General features: G+C 40.4%; 1 protein-coding gene across 2 annotated transcripts in view; it reads left to right on the top strand.

Moving 5' to 3' along the window:
• The window catches only part of Rbf (Retinoblastoma-family protein), a 319,473-nt gene that overhangs the window by 228,803 nt on the left and 70,597 nt on the right, over positions 1 to 20,073 (top strand). For both annotated transcript variants that reach the window (XM_053784060.2, XM_070093847.1), the window contains one exon: positions 3,240 to 3,416. In XM_053784060.2, coding sequence (XP_053640035.2) covers positions 3,240 to 3,416 — 177 coding nt within the window. The remainder of the gene's footprint in view (positions 1 to 3,239; positions 3,417 to 20,073) is intronic.

Below are 20,073 nucleotides of genomic sequence, written 5' to 3'. Positions count from 1 at the left end.
TTTTGAGTGTGCACAGTATAAAAAAAACTCCTGTACTGTGCATGATGGGAAAAGGAAAACTCTGAAAATATGTATGGTTTAAAATGATATTGTGGTGTTTTTTAGGGTGGTTTTTATAGTTTTATTGGTTGTTTTTTGTTATCATTTGAAGCTTAAAATAGAACTCAAAGTAGAAGAAATAAATTTTTGCCGGTTTTCCTGAGGACGCCACCCCCACCTCCCAGTCCGTTTTGTGCATTTTTAATAAGTCTGTTTGAATTATTGGAACTAATCACTCCTGGTTATATTTTATTATCTGAGAAATAGAGTAATTCTTCTATTTTTGTGTGATTATGAATTCAAAATGGAAATCAAGTGTAATATGTAGGAAAGGCCTGAGGCCATGATTAATGAACAGGGGTAATGTTTTAGTGTTAGGAATGTTGTCATTGATTATTTTGGACTCCATTTTTAAATTGGTATTATTTTTCATTTTGTGTAAAATTGACCACAATACTGATTTCTGTGCTCTTCATAGCATAGTTGAATGGGCAGTTGATAGAGAGGAAGGCCTGCTAGTGAAATAGCTAAGAATATGACTGAATGGAACAATAGAATTGGTTTAAAATAGGACTCGGATGATGAAATTGCAGATTCATAGGTTGTGCCAATACTGCTAATTTTGCATTGGCTTAATTCCATAATTTTTCCATCAGACTTCATACTTTTGGTGTCATAACCTTCGGAAAAAGATTCTCTGCCATTTCAGGATGATTTTTTCTTAGTGGACACTGAGGGCCATATTAATTTCAGGGGTCTGGAGAGTGAAAGGGTTAATGGGAGCTTGGCTCCTGGAGGTCCTCATGATTATGGGAGTCAGGTTCTGGGAAGGTGTCCTGTAGGTTCCCTTAAACTGAGATCCTCTTCAGACAACAGAAGCACTCCTTTCATAAACATAGTATGTGTTTATGCAACTGGCTGCTTGTGGAAGCGTGCAGGTCCCACTCTCCCATTGGCCGAGAGTTGAGCTCGTCCAACATTGAGTGTTGTCTACTAGTCTTGAAGAATCTTCTACTTAGTCCATGTGTGAGCTAGTAAGTTTGAGAATATCATCCTTTTCAAGACAAGATTGCCTTCTATCTTAGTGTTACTAGACAGAGGAACAAAATGCTTTCTCATCCCTTCCTGACACTGCCTGCTGCTGTGCAGCTTCATCAGCTGCCCTCACATCACCAGCTGCTGAGCAGCTGGCATGCTCTTCAAGACACTCCTGTGACTGGGAGCCAAGGCCGGTTCACCACCCGGAAAAGACCCGGGCCAGCAAATGGACCAGCGAATCTACAACAGCAACAGTGCATAAATAACCCAAAGATAGGAGAAAGAAGCTTACGACAAAGTTTCACCCCGACTTGGACCATAAAACAGAATGAAATGCACATATTTTTGGAAATTAGCATGACATTGGTTAACCCTAGTGAGGTATTCACTGGTATTGGTCGTAAAATAGAATTGCATCGAATCTCGTCTACACTATTGATTGTTACTGTGTGTTTCTCAGTATCAGCAGTAAATTCTGATTAGAATCATTATATTTTAATATTTGTCCTCATTGTAGTAGTGTACCCAGGTATAATGGAGAAAGAGTATTGCAAGAGGTATCCTTCTCAAAGGTTATGTTTATGCAGGGAGTGCTACAATTGGAGGCTGAAATGTACAGTCTTCCTCTTGGAAGCTGTGCTTATGTTTGGTTATGTTCAGAAGACAACACACATTCTAAATTGCAACCATTTTCCTCATACTGTCAGATTTAGGCCAGCTATTTTATTTTAATGTTCGTTAATTATGTGTGTTTTTTCAAACATGTCAGCCAACTTCCAAGGAAAGGTGACCTCTCCCCCACCAGAAGTGCACTGACATCACAATTCACGTGGTTCTCTGAACCACAACATTCCCACCCTCTCTTCAGGGTACAGGCATGGTACATCCCACCTCCAGGACTTAAGTCCAGCTAACTGATTTTGCTTTGCCATGATCACACTCCAACAGCATATCAGGTCACAAAAATCATTTACCTCCACTTCTCTCTTAATGTGCTCTCACTATTCTGTTAGATATTAACACTCGTGCAACTTTGTTGGATTTTTAAGCCCTGAGCCCTCGAAGCTTATTTCCACCTTCTCAAACCTTTCCTGAGATGATCCCCCTACTCCTTTGTCCCCATCCTTTCCCTCCACTTCAGATTTATATACCCTTCTAGTCATGAACCTGACCTAACGTAAGCAAGAATAACACATTTCACTGTTCTTTTTTCAACACACCGGCCATATCCCACCAAGGCGGGGTGGCCCAAAAGGAAAAACGAAAGTTTCTCCTCTTACATTTAGTAATATATACAGGAGAAGGGGTTACTAGCCCCTTGCTCCCGGCATTTTAGTCGCCTCTTACAACACGCATGGCTTACGGAGGAAGAATTCTGTTCCACTTCCCCATGGAGGTAAGAGGAAATAAACAAGAACAAGAACTAGAAAGAAAATAGAAGAAAACTCAAAGGGGTGTGTATATATATGCTTGTACATGTATGTGTAATGTGACCTAAGTGTAAGTAGAAGTAGCAAGATGTACCTGAAACCTTGCATGTTTATGAGACAGAAAAAGACACCAGCAATCCTACCATCATGTAAAACAATTACAGGCTTTCGTTTTACACCCACTTGGCAGGACGGTAGTACCTCCCTGGGCGGTTGCTGTCTGCCAACCTACTACCTAGACATTTCACTCTTGGTGTCATCAAAGGTTTTCAGAAATGCATAAATGATAGTTCAGAAGCAGGTGCAGACTCTTAATTGGGGAGCAAGATGTCTATTCTTTCTGTTTTGCTTGTCACTGTGTGTGGGTGTGGAGTCTGTTATTTAAAGCAGTGGCTTAGATCTTCCCACCTTCCTCATGTTTTTTGTATTAACTGTTGCCTGTAGGGACTTCTGGGAACTCTAAGCAGAGTTTGATGTTAATTTAATGTTTTTTAATTGATGCTGGTTATTTTAACTTAGCATGAGAACAATTATCTGTGTTGAGCATTTTGCTAGTGTTCTTAACTTTTATTGTTTAACTTCTTTTTTGTACTTTTAATGTGTTGTATATAATTACTTTATGGCTAGGAGTGGTAAGCAACCTATGTGGTCGGAGTGCCTGGTAAATAATATAACTCTAACCTTGACTCAAACGTTTGACACAGTAGTTATATACCTTTCTCATGTTTGCAGGTTAAGGAGAATGGAGTAACAACATTATATACAGTGCCAACAAGTAATACAGGCTCAGCAACCGCTGGGGATGGCAGTGAAGAGAGCCCCTTTGAGGGAGTGTCAGAAGCAACAAATGTGGACAAGAAAAAAGATAAACCCAAGAGACATGGTTCTTTAGCACTCTTCTGTAGGAAGGTAATTCTTGCTCTTATTAAGTTAATCTTTCAAGGTGTGTGCCTTCATGCTGGTCAAGTGTTTGTAGTACAGAGAATTGCAGCTATCCTTCCTTCCTGTATTCCTTCATGGCCTGTGAGCCTTGATGCTGGTCTACTGCTTGTAATTCAAGTAGTTTGAGATACCCGCCAAAGCTGATGGCCTCCCATTCTTAAGCATTATTCATATAACCTTTTGGGTAGCACTTTCCCACATATGCAATGCTCTTACTAATATAAAAAAAATGATTTATTTATTTATTAATTAACACATCAACTGTTTCCCACCAAGGTAGGGTGGCCCCAAAAAAAGAAAAACTTTCACCATTATTCACTCGATCAGTCTTGCCAGATGCATGCTTACACTACTTTTATAAAACTGCAGCATTAACACCCGTCCTTCAGAGTGCAGGCACTACAGTGGACCCCCCCCACCCCTTACGAACGCATTGCCTTGAACGCAAAAATTTGCGAGAGAGAACTGCAAAATAAGTCACCATGGACCACAAGAAAGCTTCTAGTGCCATCCCTGTGGTAAAAAGGGTGAGAATTAGTATGGAATTGAAAAAAGAGATTAAGGAAATATGTGCAAAGTGGGTTGAACTGCAGACCTTTATGGATGAAAATCACCCTGACACCGCTACTGCAAGCCGTGTTGGCAACCTGTACCTTGACAATGTTATGGCCCATTTGAGGAAAGCTCTATGGACAGATTTGTTGTGCGGCAGAGGTCCAGTGACTCTCAAGCTGGTCCTAGTGGCATTAAAAGGAGGAGGGAAGCAACCCCAGAAAAGGACTTGATACCTCAAGTCCTAATGGAAGGGGATTCCCCTTCTAAACAATAACTTCCACACACTCCCCTCCTCCCATCCCATCAATCATCACCAGATCCTCAATAGGTAAGTGTCATGTATTCTATTCTTAGTAGAATAATAATTGCGCATGTGTTAAGTTTGTGTGTATTAAAATTAATATTTCGTGTGGTAAAAAAATTTTTTTTTTCATACTTTGGGGTGTCTTGCACGGATTAATTTGATTTCCATTATTTCTTATGGGGAAAATTAATTCGCCTGACGATAATTTCGGCTTATGATGAGCTCTCAGGAACGGATTAATATCGTAAGGAGGGGGTCCACTGTACTTCCCATCTCCAGGACTCGAGTCTGATGTGCCGGTTTCCCCAAATCCCTTCATAAATATTACCCTGCTCACACTCCTACAGCATGTCGAGAACTAAAAACCATTTGTCTCCATTTGCTTCTGTCTAACACACTCACACATGCTTGCTGGAAGTTCAAGCCCCTTACACACAAAACCTCCTTTACCCCCTCCCTCCAACCTTTCTTTGGCAGATCTCTACCCAGCCTTCCCTCCACTACAGATTTATATACTCAGCTGTTCTATTTTGTTCCAACCTCTCTACATGTCCGAACCACCTCAACCCCTCCTTAGCCCTCTGGATAATTTAGGGGTTGGACAAAATAACATGAACCTGTGTTACAGGTCCCTTTCTTCCGATATTTTCCAAGACGATAATGTCCCCACAATCGCCAGATCCAAATATCACAGCGTCTGTGGGGTCAGTTGGAGCAACAAGTCAGGAACCAATTTCCTACACCATCGTCTTTGGAAGAGTTAGAGCAGGTTTTGCTTGAGTGATGGCTCAAAATTCCCCTGGAAATTTTTCAAATGCTATATGAATATATTCCCAGACGAACTAGTGTTTTAGCTGCAAATGGAGAACCAACTCCATACCGATAATAAAAAAAAATTGTTACAGAACAAGGTGATCATATTATTTTGTTCAACCCCTGTAGTTTTGGTAAGCCTGCACCTCCTCCTAATTTCCAAACTACGAATTCTCTGCATTATATTCACTGCATTATATTCAGTCACATATCCACTGCCCCCAGCCTTCTCCTTATTGCAACATTCACCACACATTCTTTGCACCCATGTAAGAGTGTTGGCATAACTAAACTCATACATTACCCTCTTTGCATCCATGGACAGAGTTCTTTGTCTCCACAGACTCCTCAGTGCACCACTTGCCTTTTTCCCCACGTCCATTCTATGATTCACCTCATCCTTCATGGACCCATCTGTTAACACGTCCACTCCTAAATATCTGAATACATTCGCCTCCTCCATACTCTCTCCCTCCAATCTGATATCCAATCTTTCATTACTTAATTTTTTTTTGTTATTCTCATCACCTTACTCTTTCCTATATTCACTTTTAATTTTCTTCTTTTACATACCCTACCACGCTCATCCACCAACTTCTGCATCTTCTCTTCAGAATCTCCCAAAAGCACAGCGTCATCAGCAAAGAGGAACTGTGACAACTCAAACTTGTATTATATTCTTTATCTTTTAACCCCACTTCTCTTGCCAACACCCGAGTAGGTTGGTAGACAGCAACCACGTAGGGAAGTACTACCGTCCTGCCAGATGACTGTGAAACAGAAACCTGTAACTGTTTTGCATGATGGTAGGATTGCTGGTTTCTTTTTCTGTCTCATAAACACACTAGATGACAGGGATATCTTGCTACTCCTACTTACACTTTGGTCACACTTCACAGACATGCACATGCATATATACATACACCTAGGTTTTTCTCCTTTTTCTAAATAGCTCTTGTTCTTCCTTATTTCTTCTATTGTCCATGGGGAAGTGGAAAAGAATCTTTCCTCCGTAAGCCATGCGTGTCGTATGAGGCGACTAAAATGCCGGGAGCAATGGGCTAGTAACCCCTTCTGTAGACATTTACTAAAAAAGAGAAGAAGAAAAACTTTATAAAACTGGGATGCTTGAATGTGCGTGGATGTAATGCAGATGACAAGAAACAGATGATTGCTGATGTTATGAATGAAAAGAAGTTGGATGTCCTGGCCCTAAGCTAAACAAAGCTGAAGGGGGTAGGGGAGTTTCGGTGGGGGAAAATAAATGGGATTAAATCTGGAGTATCTGAGAGAGTTAGAGCAAAGGAAGGGGTAGCAGTAATGTTGAAGGATCAGTTATGGAAGGAGGAAAGAGAATATGAATGTGTAAATTCAAGAATTATGTGGATTAAAGTAAAGGTTGGATGCGAAAAGTGGGTCATAATAAGCGTGTATGCACCTGGAGAAGAGAGGAATGCAGAGGAGAGAGAGAGAGATTTTGGGAGATGTTAAGTGAATGTATAGGAGCCTTTGCACCAAGTGAGAGAGTAATTGTGGTAGGGGACCTGAATGCTAAAGTAGGAGAAACTTTTAGAGAGGGTGTGGTAGGTAAGTTTGGGGTGCCAGGTGTAAATGATAATGGGAGCCCTTTGATTGAACTTTGTATAGAAAGGGGTTCAGTTATAGGTAATACATATTTTAAGAAAAAGAGGATAAATAAGTATACAAGATATGATGTAGGGCGAAATGACAGTAGTTTGTTGGATTATGTATTGGTAGATAAGACTGTTGAGTAGACTTCAGGATGTACATGTTTATAGAGGGGCCAGAGATATATCAGATCACTTTCTAGTTGTAGCTACACTGAGAGTAAAAGGTAGATGGGATACAAGGAGAATAGAAGCATCAGGGAAGAGAGAGGTGAAGGTTTATAAACTAAAAGAGGAGGCAGTTAGGGTAAGATATAAACAGCTATTGGAGGATAGATGGGCTAATGAGAGCATAGGCAATGGGGTCGAAGAGGTATGGGGTAGGTTTAAAAATTTAGTGTTAGTGTTCAGCAGAAGTTTGTGGTTACAGGAAAGTGGGTGTGGGAGGGATGAGGAGCAATTGGTGGAATGATGATGTAAAGAGAGTAGTAAGGGAGAAAAAGTTAGCATATGAGAAGTTTTTACAAAGTAGAAATGATGCAAGGAGGGAAGACTATATGGAGAAAAAGAGAGAGGTTAAGAGAGTGGTGAAGCAATGTAAAAAGAGAGCAAATGAGAGAGTGGGTGAGATGTTATCAACAAATTTTGTTGAAAATAAGAAAAAGTTTTGGAGTGAGATTAACAAGTTAAGGAAGCCTAGAGAACAAATGGATTTGTCAGTTAAAAATAGGAGAGGAGAGTTATTAAATGGAGAGTTAGAGGTATTGGGAAGATGGAGGGAATATTTTGAGGAATTGTTAAATGTTGATGAAGATAGGGAAGCTGTGATTTCGTGTATAGGGCAAGGAGGAATAACATCTTGTAGGAGTGAGGAAGAGCCAGTTGTGAGTGTGGGGGAAGTTCGTGAGGCAGTAGGTAAAATGAAAGGGGGTAAGGCAGCCGGGATTGATGGGATAAAGATAGAAATGTTAAAAGCAGGTGGGGATATAGTTTTGGAGTGGTTGGTGCAATTATTTAATGTATGGAAGAGGGTAAGGTACCTAGGGATTGGCAGAGAGCATGCATAGTTCCTTTGTATAAACGCAAAGGGGACAAAAGAGTGCAAAAATTATAGGGGGATAAGTCTGTTGAGTATACCTGGTAAAGTGTATGGTAGTTATTATTGAAAGAATTAAGAGTAAGACTGAGAATAGGATAGCAGATGAACAAGGAGGCTTTAGGAAAGGTAGGGGGTGTGTGGACCAGGTGTTTACAGTGAAACATATAAGTGAACAGTATTTAGATAAGGCTAAAGAGGTCTTTGTGGCATTTATGGATTTGGAAAAGGCATATGACAGGGTGGATAGGGGGGCTATGTGGCAGATGTTGCAGGTGTATGGTGTAGGAGGTAGGTTACTGAAAGCAGTGAAGAGTTTTTACGAGGATAGTGAGGCTCAAGTTAGAGTATGTAGGAAAGAAGGAAATTATTTCCCAGTAAAAGTAGGCCTTAGACAAGGATGTGTGATGTCACTGTGGTTGTTTAATATATTTATAGATGGGGTTGTAAGAGAAGTATATGCGAGGGTCTTGGCAAGAGGCGTGGAGTTAAAAGATAAAGAATCACACATAAAGTGGGAGTTGTCACAGTTGCTCTTTGCTGATGATACTGTGCTCTTGGGAGATTCTGAAGAGAGTTGCAGAGTTTGGTGGATGAATTTGGTAGGGTGTGCAAAAGAAGAAAATTAAAAGTGAATACAGGAAAGAGTAAGGTTATGAGGATAACAAAAAGATTAGGTGATGAAGGATTGGATATCAGATTGGAGGGAGAGAGTATGGAGGAGGTGAATGTATTCAGATATTTGGGAGTGGACGTGTCAGCGGATGGGTCTATGAAAGATGAGGTGAATCATAGAATTGATGAGGGGAAAAGGGTGAGTGGTGCACTTAGGAGTCTGTGGAAACAAAGAACTTTGTCCTTGGAGGCAAAGAGGGGAATGTATGAGAGTATAGTTTTACCAACGCTCTTATATGGGTGTGAAGCATGGGTGATGAATGTTGCAGCGAGGAGAAGGCTGGAGGCAGTGGAGATGTCACGTCTGAGGGCAATGTGTGGTGTGAATATAATGCAGAGAATTCGTAGTTTGGAAGTTAGGATGAGGTGCGGGATTACCAAAACTGTTGTCCAGAGGGCTGAGGAAGGGTTGTTGAGGTGGTTCGGACATGTAGAGAGAATGGAGCGAAACAGTGACTTCAAGAGTGTATCAGTCTGTAGTGGAAGGAAGGCGGGGTAGGGGTCGGCCTAGGAAAGGTTGGTGGGAGGGGGTAAAGGAGGTTTTGTGTTCGAGGGGCTTGGACTTGCAGCAGGCATGAGTGAGCGTGTTTGATAGGAGTGAATGGAGACAAATGGTTTTTAATACTTGACGTGCTGTTGGAGTGTGAGCAAAGTAACATTTATGAAGGGGTTCAGGGAAACCGGCAGGCCGGACTTGAGTCCTGGAGATGGGAAGTACAGTGCCTGCACTCTGAAGGAGGGGTGTTAATGTTGCAGTTTAAAAACTGTAGTGTAAAGCACCCTTCTGGCAAGACAGTGATGGAGTGAATGATGGTGAAAGTTTTTCTTTTTCGTGCCACCCTGCCAGTGTGATAATAAAAAAAGAATATTAATATGTTTGCACTGTGGGAGTTGAATTTGACTTCTTGGGCAGTCATTTAACCCTTTCACTGTTGGTGTCATATTAGTACAGCTTACAAGCCAGTGTTGGTGCCGTATTAATACGCCAAAATTCTAGCAGCTTCAAATCTACTGGGAGAAAGCTGGTGCCCCTACATGTGAGAGAATGGGTCTGCATGATCAGTGTGTGCAGTATAAAAAAAATCCTGCAACACACAGTGCATAATGAGGAAAAAGAAACCTCCGTGTTTTTTGTTTAAAGCGCCAACTGTGAGGTGTATTTTCCTTCGGTATTTTTGGTTGTATTTTCGTTTTCTTGATCTCATTTGATAGAAAGGAATATATATTACAGAAAGAGATGATTTTGATTGGTTTCATAATGAAAAGTACTTTCAAATTCAGCTCAAAGTAGCAGAAATGTTCAATTTTTTCCAACGTTCGAGAGTAAACAAATGATGTCGGCGTCCAATACATGTCCAGCTGGCCAGTCTAATACACAGTCACGAGTGGGTTGACATTATTTATACACTTATTGTAATAATGCAGTAGTCTGCATAACAGTAAATCTTCTATATTTTTGTGTGAATAAAAATTCAAAATGGTAAGGAAGAGTAATATAAGAAAGGCCTGGAGCTGTGACTAATGAACAGAGAAAATGGTATTTTAGTGCCAGGAATGTCTGCATTGTTTATTCTGGACCCTATTTTGAAATTGGCATCTTTGGAAATTTGTGTGAAATTGGCCAAATTGCCAATTTCTGACCATTTTATTGGGTAGTTGAAATTGGTAAATGGGCAGTTTCTTGTACTCGGTTGATAAATGGAGTTCTAGTGAAATAGCTATGAGTTTGGTCAACTGGAACAATGCAACTGGCTGAAAATAGGGGTCAAATTGGGCGAAATCGTCAAGCGTAATTCCGTAAGTTTTCCATGAAATTTCGTACTTTTGGTGTCATTACCATCTGGGAAAGATTCTCCATAATTTCATGAATTATTTCTTTTTTCGACACTGAGAGCAAGTTTGTGTGCAGGGGTCTTGACAGCGAAAGGGTTTGGTCTACAGGAAGGCACTTCATACGGTGTGGGTATTTGTGTGGTGTCTTGCTGCTTTTTCACTCTAAGATACACAGCCATACTGTGTGTGTACTCGCCTATTTGTGGTTGCAGGGGTTGGGTCATAGCTCCTGGCCCTGCCTCTTCACTGATTGCTACTAGGTCCTCTTTCTCCCTGCATCATAAGCCTTATCAAACAGTCTTAAAACGATGTATGGTTCCTCCCTCCTGTCAGTTTCCAGACTTTTCCACTTTGTGACAACTTCATGACTAAAGAAATACTTCCTGACATCCCTCTGATTCATCTGAGTCTTCAACTTGCAGTTGTGACCCCTTGTTTGTGTGTCCCACCTCTGAAACATCCTGTCTCTTTCCACCCTGTAACTTCTTCACAGTATTTTATATGTTGTTGTCATGTCTCCCCTAACCTTCTTGTCCTCCAGTGTCATGAGGCAGATTCCTCTTACCTCTGGGACTAGTTTGTTGCAAACTTTTGCACTTTCTCTAATTTCTTGACATGTGGTGTGGGTTCCAAACTGGTGCTGCATACTCCAATATGGGCCTGACGTACAGTGTTCAGAGTCTTGAACAATTCCTTACTGAGGTATCAGAATGCTATTCTTAGGTTTGCCAAGCTCCCACATGCTACAGCAGTTATCTGGTTGATTTGTGCCTCAGGAGATGTGCTTGGTATTATACTCACTCCAAGATCCTTTTCCTTGAGTGAGATTTGCAGTCTTTGGCCACCTAGCCTATACAGTGGACCCCCGACATTCGATGGCATCATCATTCGATGCATTTGAACGCAAATTTTTTGCCTCGACATTCGATACGATTCGTTAGAGACGTGTCCACGTGTGACCTGAGCTGCCCCGTGTGTGCCAATGTTTACAAGCCAGCCAGTGTGCGCGCATCTAAGGATACATTCGGTACATTCCATATTATCCATATTATCACTGTTTTTGGTGCTTGTTTCTGCAAAATAAGTCACCATGGGCCCCAAGAAAGCTTCTAGTGCCAACCCTGTGGTAAAAAGGGTGAGAATTAGTATGGAAATTAGGAAAGATTTTGAAGGGTTTGGGGCTAACCCTGAGAAGCCTATGCCAGTTGTGGACTCCATTGTGCCTACTTCAAAAATTAAGGAAATGTGTGCAAAGTGGGTTGATCTGCAAACCTTTATGGATGAAAATCACCCTAACACAGCTATTGCAAGCTGTGCTGGTGACTATTACAATGAGAATGTTATGGCCCATTTTAAACAAATCTTAAAGGAATGGCGACAGAGGTCCAGTGACTCTCAAGCTGGTCCTAGTGGCATTAAAAGAAGGAAAGTAACCCCAGAAAAGGACTTGCTACCTCAAGTCCTAATGGAAGGGGATTCCTATTCTAAACAGTAACAACTTCGACACTCTACCCTCCTCCCATCCCATCAATCATCACCAGATCTTCATTAAAGGTAAGTGTCAATTATTCTATTGTTACTATTCTATTGTTATTGTTGTTATTGTAATTATTCTATTGCATTAAACTTAATATTTCATGTGGTAAATTTTTTTTTCATACTTTTGGGTGTCTTGCACGGATTAATTGATTTCCATTATTTCTTATGGGGAAAATTAATTCGACTTTCGATATTTTCGACATTCAATAGCTCTCGGGAACGGATTAGTATCGAATGTCGAGGGTCCACTGTACTGTCTGTGATATTCTTTGCCCTTCCCCGATATTCATGATTGCATTTGGTGGGGTTAAATTTGAGGAGCTAGTTGCTTGACCAGGCTCGCAACCTCTCCAGGTCTCTCTGTAGTCCTGCCTGATCCTCGTTCAATTTATTTTTCCACATTGACGTCACATCTGCAAATAGCAACACTTCTGTCTCTTCCGTCATGTCATTCACATAAACCAAAAACAGCACTTGTCCTAGGTCTGGCCCCCTGTGAAACCCTCCTCATTACAGGTGCCCACTCTGACACCTCGTCACGTACTATGACTTGTTGCCTCCCTGTCGGATATTCTCTGATCTATTGCAGTGCCTTTCCTGTTATGCGTGCCTGATTCTCTAGCTTTTGCACTGATCTCTTGTGAGGTGCTGTGTTGAAGGCCTTCTTGCAGTCCAAGAAGATGCAATCTACCCACCCCTCTCTCTCACATGTCTTACTTCCATTACCTTGTCCTAAAACTCGAGTAGGTTTGTGACAAAGGATTTCCCTTCCCTGAAACCATGCTTGTCATTTATAAGCTTTTTTCTTTCTAGGTGCTCCACCACTCTCCTGATAATCTTCTCCATGACTAGGCATGATATACACATAAGTGACACTGGTCTGTAGTTTAATACCTCATGTTTGTCTCTTAACCCTTCCAAGGTCGGTGCCATACTTATACAGCTTGAGAGCCAGGTTCGGTGCTGTACTTGTACACAAATTGTAGCACCTTCAAATCTAGCGAGAGAAAGCTGGTAGGCCTACATACGAAAGAATGGATCTGTGTGGTCGGTGTGCGCAGTATAAAAAGAATCCTGCAGCACACAGTGCATAATGAGAAAAAAAAAATCCGACTGTTTTTGGCTTAAAACAACGACTTTGCAGTGTATTTTTGTATGGTAGTTATGGTTGTATTCTTGTTTTCTTGGTCACATTTGATAGAATGGAAGATAAATTACAGAAATAGAGATGATTTTGATTGGTTTCACGATGAAAAAAGTACCTTGAAATTGAGCTCAAAGCAGCGGAAATGTTCGATTTTTGCCGATGTTCAAGAGTAAACAAATCATGCCACACGTCCAATACACGTCAACTGGCAAGTCTAATATTCTTTCACACGTGCTGATATTATTTATGCCATTTTTACAATAATGCAGTAGTCTGCATAACAGTAAATCTTCTATTTTTTGCGAGAATAAAAATTCAATGTGGAAAGCAAGAGTAATACAAGAGGGCCCTGGAGAGGTGACTGATGAACAGAGAAAATGTTTTAGTGCCAGGAATGTCTGCATTGTTTATTCTGGACCCTATTTTGAAATTGGCATCGCTTGAAATTTGTGTGAAATTGGCCAAATTGCCAATTTCTGACCACTTTATTGGGTAATTGAAATAATAAGCAGTTTCTTGTGCTTAATCAATAAAAAAAATGGAGTTGTAGTGAAATAGTTATGATTTTAGTCAATTGGAACACTGGAATTGGCCGAAAATAGAGCTGAAAGTGGGCGAAATTGCCGATGCATATATATTGTCGAGATCGCTAACTTCACAAGAGCATAATTTCATAAGTTTTCCATCAGATTTCATACTTTTGATGTCATTACCATCAGAGAAAGGATTCTCTTGGTTCATGAGAATTTTTTTCTTTTTTAACTCTGAGAACAAGTTCAGGATTGGGGATCTTGCCCCTGAAAGTGTTAAAAATTGGGACTACATTTGCCATCTTCCATGTCTCGGGTAGTTGCCCAGTTTCAGTGGTTGTTAGATTGTTGTTGTTAGCACAAACAGCATCTCGACTCTTTCTCTAAGGACCAACAGAGATGTTGTCTGGTCCCATCGCCTTTGAGGTATCTAGTTCATTTAGCAGCACCTTCACCTCTCCTCTGCCTCTTTGCATTTTGTTGTCATGTAGTCCATTTCGTTTACTGATTTTCCTACCAATTCTCTTTCCCACTGAACCTCTTGCAGGAAGTTCCTCATGCCTGTGTAGCCCCCCCTTTTGTAGTTTGGCTTTTCCTATCCTACTCCTGTTACCCTCTCCACTTGTAACTCTTATTATGTATTCAAAGCTCAAAATCAAGTGATCACCAACTCCAAGGGGCCTTTCATGTGTGATGTCCTCGATGTCCGAGGTACTGAAGGAGAATTCGAGGTCCAGTTTACATCAAAAGTGTGATCTTCAGCAAGGTGTGTGGGTGGGTGGGTGGTAGGGTGATTTACATATCAGAAGTGGATCCTGCATTCACTCTGATAGGCAGGACATTCTTTTAAGATTACAACCTCTCCTCACTTAGCGACATACTGGGCGCTCTGACCAGTATACATACCTAAATAATGTGTATTAGAGCCAATTTCCTATTGTTTTGCTTATTACAATATTCCAGTGCACTACTGTATAAACATTTAAAAATATACTAAAAATGTTACAAATGGTGCCAAAGTGACATTAAAATATTGATATTCATCACCAATAAATAACAAAAAGGCACAATACCGTGACTGGAACGATACACAAATAACCCGCACATAAAAGAGAGAAGCTTACAACGACGTTTCGGTCCGACTTTGACCATTGACAGTCACACTAACAGAGGTGGAGCAGGATGGCTATATATAGGCAGGAATAGGTGGAGGTAGTAGTAGTAGTAGTAGTACAAGAATTGTATATAATACCGACAAGATGAAATTAAGACACATGCACAACACCCGGGCATCCCCATCGTAGACGTTTCGCCATCCAGTGGCTGGCTGGATGGCGAAACGTCCACAACAAAGACAACCAGATGCCGCACATGTCTTAATTTCATCAGTAGTTGTAGTAGTAGTAGAAGAAGAAGAGGTAGTGGTAGTGGTAGAAGTGGAAAATAAGGAGGACGAGCCAGTCAAAAACAAAGGAAGGGGAGCACTGCAAGAGCTAGATGCCCACAGAGAGAGAGCAAGCGCACAGAGGTGCGTGAAAGGGGAAGTGGTGAAATAAAATAAATGAAGGAACAGAAACACGAGACAGGAGAGAGAAAGACAACCCAGAGGAGAAAAGGAAAGAGGAAAGGGGAAGAGGAAGAAGCAAGTATGCTCCATGCTTAGCGATGAATTCGTTTACCAACGTAGTCTTAGGAACTGAACTCCGTCATTAAGAGAGGAGAGGCTGTATTACTGTGATTAAACAATGCAACCTGACAGCCTTCAGGGTTTTACTGGTCATTTCTCTGTGGTGGTATCAATGAATGAGGTGTCTTGTGTCCAGCATGTAAGTACAACAGTGCGGTTTACCAAACCTGATGATGGTTGGGGAAAAAAGGTGACTTAAAATTCCAAGTGTGGTTTGATGGAAAATTTAGGGTTCACTGTCGACCAGTGTTTTGCTAGAGGTTACGAAGGTGGCGAGAATGGTACTTGACTGTCCTCACACTAAGACATGCTACCATATTGTCTGGTACCGTTCCACTCACTAGTGTGACCTGTCCTTACTCCCCTTCTTCATATAAGATAGTGGGTGTGACCATAGTTACCCCTCCCCCTCTCATTGTAAGATACTTGGTGTGATCTAATAAGACAAATGTACTATTTAAACCAGAAGTAATAATAATGCAGCTAGTAAAATAGTGCATGATATAGTTACTCTATACAGGTTAGAACTATCACTTGCTGGATGATATACACATTTAGAGCAATTCACACACATTCAGTAATAATACACATGTCTGTAGAGCTGTTTATATGTTCTATCAGTGACAAGAAATTTTGTCATTGGCACTTGTGCCATGTACTCTCCCTCCACATGTGCTTTTAAAGTGCTTAAACAAAAAAGAAGGTACACTGAAAGTTAAGTGTACTCACCTAATTGTGGTTGCTAGGGCAAAATCAGCTTCTGGCCCCGCCTCTTCACAGGTCGCTGCTAGGTCCACTGTCCCTGCCCCGTGAGTTTTATCATACCTCTTCTTAAAGCTGTGTAGGGATCTTGCCTCCACTACATCACTCTCCAGACTGTTTGACTGCCTGACAACTCTGACTAAAGAAGAACTTCTTAACATCCGTGACTCGTCTGAGTTTTCAACTCATTGTCCCTATTCACCTTGTCATCTTGTTCGTCTTAGTATTTTATATACAGTAGGGCCCCGCTTTACGGCATTTCGCCTTATGGAGTTCCGCTAATAGTGATTTCAAATTATGACCAAAATTTGCTATATGGCAAGTGGTCTTTCAAATACGGCGCGTCCCACCCGGTTTGTTTACATTCTTCGTGAGCACTTTTATTATGTCTGTAAACTTTCCAAAATAACTTTAAAACAATAACTTCAAAACAATAACTTAAACACTTTCCAAGTGTTTTAAAGTTATTTTTTTATTATTTTTTTTTTATTATCACACCGGCCGATTCCCACCAAGGCAGGGTGGCCCGAAAAAGAAAAACTTTCACCATCATTCACTCCATCACTGTCTTGCCAGAAGGGTGCTTTACACTACAGTTTTTAAAACTGCAACATTAACACCCCTCCTTCAGAGTGCAGGCACTGTACTTCCCATCTCCAGGACTCAAGTCCGGCCTGCCGGTTTCCCTGAATCCCTTCATAAATGTTACTTTGCTCACACTCCAACAGCACGTCAAGTATTAAAAACCATTTGTCTCCATTCACTCCTATCAAACACGCTCACGCATGCCTGCTGGAAGTCCAAGCCCCTCGCACACAAAACCTCCTTTACCCCCTCCCTCCAACCCTTCCTAGGCCGGAAGGCCTAGGCATGTAGGTACTGGCATGTAGGTACACAATAAAATCACTAAGAGTCTCTCTACTCATGAAGTGTGACACCATAGTAATACTATGTAATAATAATCTCTCTTGGGCACATTAAATGTCTTATTTTTCGTTAATAAAGCCATTTTCATTAATCCATCTACGATATTTTTTTCAAAATTATATAACAAACACATTACATAGCATATAAACATTATACATACACCCACAGAATAAAAATTGACATAAATATGAGATTTGTTTACAAAGCAGCTCTGTAGGAGTGTTGGAAGAATTATCTCTCTAGTTAAACACTGGGGGATAACTGTCGATAAATATTCCTTTCATATGCCTTCACTCTATATATAGCAATTCACGACCCTTGTGGGTTTAGATCTTTTTTTATTATGATTATAATAATAACTTGCAGTAATAACTTATAATTATTATTACAAATTATTACAATAATTTGTCAGAGCATCATTCCTTCTAAAAATTACATGAGAATGGAAGTCTTGGTTTTTATTTATTCTACTGTACTGCTGTGGAGAAACTTGTACGCAATGTAAGATGTTTGTATGAATGTTTATGAACCACAACCAGATGCATCCTCTGTTTACATAGTGGGTGGAGTGGCTGGGCTGGCTTCCCTACACTACTTTCTACAAATACAGTGGACCCCCGGTTCACAATATTAATCCCTTCCTGAGAGCTCATCGTAAACGAAAATTATTGGAAAGCAAATAAATTTTCCCCATAAGAAATAATGGAAATCAAATTAATCCGAGCAAGTATGAAAAAAAAAAACTTTTACCACATGATATATTAAGTTTAATGCAATATAATAATTACAATAACAATAATAACAATAGAATGATCACAATAGAATAATTGACACTTACCTTTAATGAAGATCTGGTGATGATTGATGGGATGGGAGGAGGGAAGAGTGTCGAAGTTTTTAATGTTTAGAAGGGGAATCGCCCTCCATTAGGACTTGAGGTAGCAAGTCCTTTTCTGGGGTTACTTACCTTCTTCTTTTAATGCCACTAGGACCAGCTTGAGAGTCACTGGACTTCTGTCACACAACATATCTGTCCATAGAGGCCTGTACCTCTCATTCCTTTCTTTCCTAAAGTGGTTCACAACATTGTCAGTGTACAGGTTTCCAACACGGCTTGCAGTAGCTGTGTCAGGTTGATTTTCATCAAAAAAGGTTTGAACTTCAAGCCACTTCACACACATTTTCTTAATTTCAATAGTCATTAGCACCCTTGGTCTCGATGGGTTGGCACTAAAGCTTTCTTGGGGCCCAAGGTGACTTATTTTGCAGAAACAAGCACCAAAAACAGTGATAATATGGATAATATGGAATGTACCGAATGTATCCTTAGATTCGCGCACACTTGCTGGCTTGTAAACACTGGACACGTCTCGTACGAATCGTATCGCATACCGGGTTTTGTAACTGGAACCGAGGCAAATTTTTTGCGATATAATGCTTCGGATACCGGATTTATCGGATACCGATGGCTTCGCGAACCGGGGGTCCACTGTAAATACTTTTCACCTTTCACCCTACATTGACTAAAAATATTTTAAGGTAAGTAATGAGTGTACTGTATATGCATTTTATCACTATTTAAGCATTGTCGTAGTATATTATGTGTGGTAGGGGTGGCCAGGAGGGCTACCACATCTAACTTCTTACAGTAAATGCTACTCATGTTTTGCCCTACATTAAGACTACGAATATTTTGAGGTAAATAATGTGTACTGTGTTTATTTTACTTTTTATTGTTTTTTAATGTCTAAGTTCTATTGCTAATTTAATATATGTTAGTGTAAACTTGTCATCTGGCATTGGTATACATTTATAAGTGGAAAAAAAATGGCATTCTGCTTTCCGGCAGTAGCCTGGAACCTAACCTTCCGTATAAGTGGGGCCCTACTGTATTATCATGTCTCCCCATGCTTCCTGTCCTTCAAGTGTTGTCAGATTGAATTCCCTTTAACCTCTCCTTATAGGACAAACTCCTCAGCTCCAGGCCTAGTCTTGTTGCAAACCTTTGCCTTTCATCTAATTTGATGTGGTTGACCAGGTGTGGGTTCCATACTGGTACTGCATACTCCAATATGGGTCTGTTGCACAGGGTGTACATACATCAGTGTCGAATTGCTATTCTCAGGTTTGCCAGGCACCAGTACGCTGCAGCAATTATTTGGTTGATGAGCTCGGTATGATGCTCACTCTAAGATCCTTTTTCTTGAACAAATTTTGCAGCCTCTGACCTCTTAGGCTGTACTGTCTGCTGTCTTTGTCCTTCCCAAAGCTTCGTAGCTTTGCACTTGCTGGGGTTAACCCTTTGACTGTCGCGGCCGTATATATACGTCTTACGAGGTACCGTGTTTGACGAATGTATACTCATAAATTCTAGCGGCTTCAAATCAAGCAGGAGAAAGCTGGTAGGCCCACATGTAAGAGAATGGGTCTTTGTGGTCAGTGTGCACCATATAAAAAAAATCCTGGAGCACGCAGTGCATAATGAGAAAAAAAAAAACTCCGACCGTTTTTTTTTTAATTAAAATGCTGACTTTGTGGTCTATTTTCGTATAGTATTTATGGTTGTATTCTCGTTTTCTTGGTCTCATTTGATAGAATGGAAAACATATTATAGAAATAGAGGTGATTTTGATTGATTTTACTATATAAAAAAAAAAAACTAGAAATGGAGCTCAAAGTAGGGGAAATGTTTGATTTTTGCCAATGTTCAAAAGTAAACAAATGATGCCATTGTCCAATAAATGTCCAACTAGCCATTCTAATATGCAGTCATGAATGGGTTGATGTTATTTATACAATTATTACAGTATTGCAGTAGTCTGCATAATAGTAAGTCTTCTATTTTTTGTTTGAATAAAAATTCAAAATAGAAAGCAAGAGTAATATCAGAGGGGCCTGGAGACATGACTGATGAGCAAAGAAAATGTTATTTTAGAGCCAGGAATGTCTACATTGTTCTTTCTGGACCTTATTTTGAAATTGTCATATTTTTTAGTTTTCGTGAAATTGGCAAAATTGCAAATTTCTGACCACATTATTAGGTAGTTGAAATCGGTAAATGGGCAGTTTCTTGTACTCAATCGATAGAAAAAATGGAGTTCTAAAGAAATAGCTATGAGTTTGGGCGA

The sequence above is a fragment of the Cherax quadricarinatus genome, chromosome 43 (assembly GCF_038502225.1).
Source record: "Cherax quadricarinatus isolate ZL_2023a chromosome 43, ASM3850222v1, whole genome shotgun sequence".
Lineage (NCBI taxonomy): Eukaryota > Metazoa > Arthropoda > Malacostraca > Decapoda > Parastacidae > Cherax > Cherax quadricarinatus.
The sequence above is the reverse complement of the archived record's forward strand: the minus strand, read 5'-3'. Positions and strand labels throughout refer to the sequence as shown.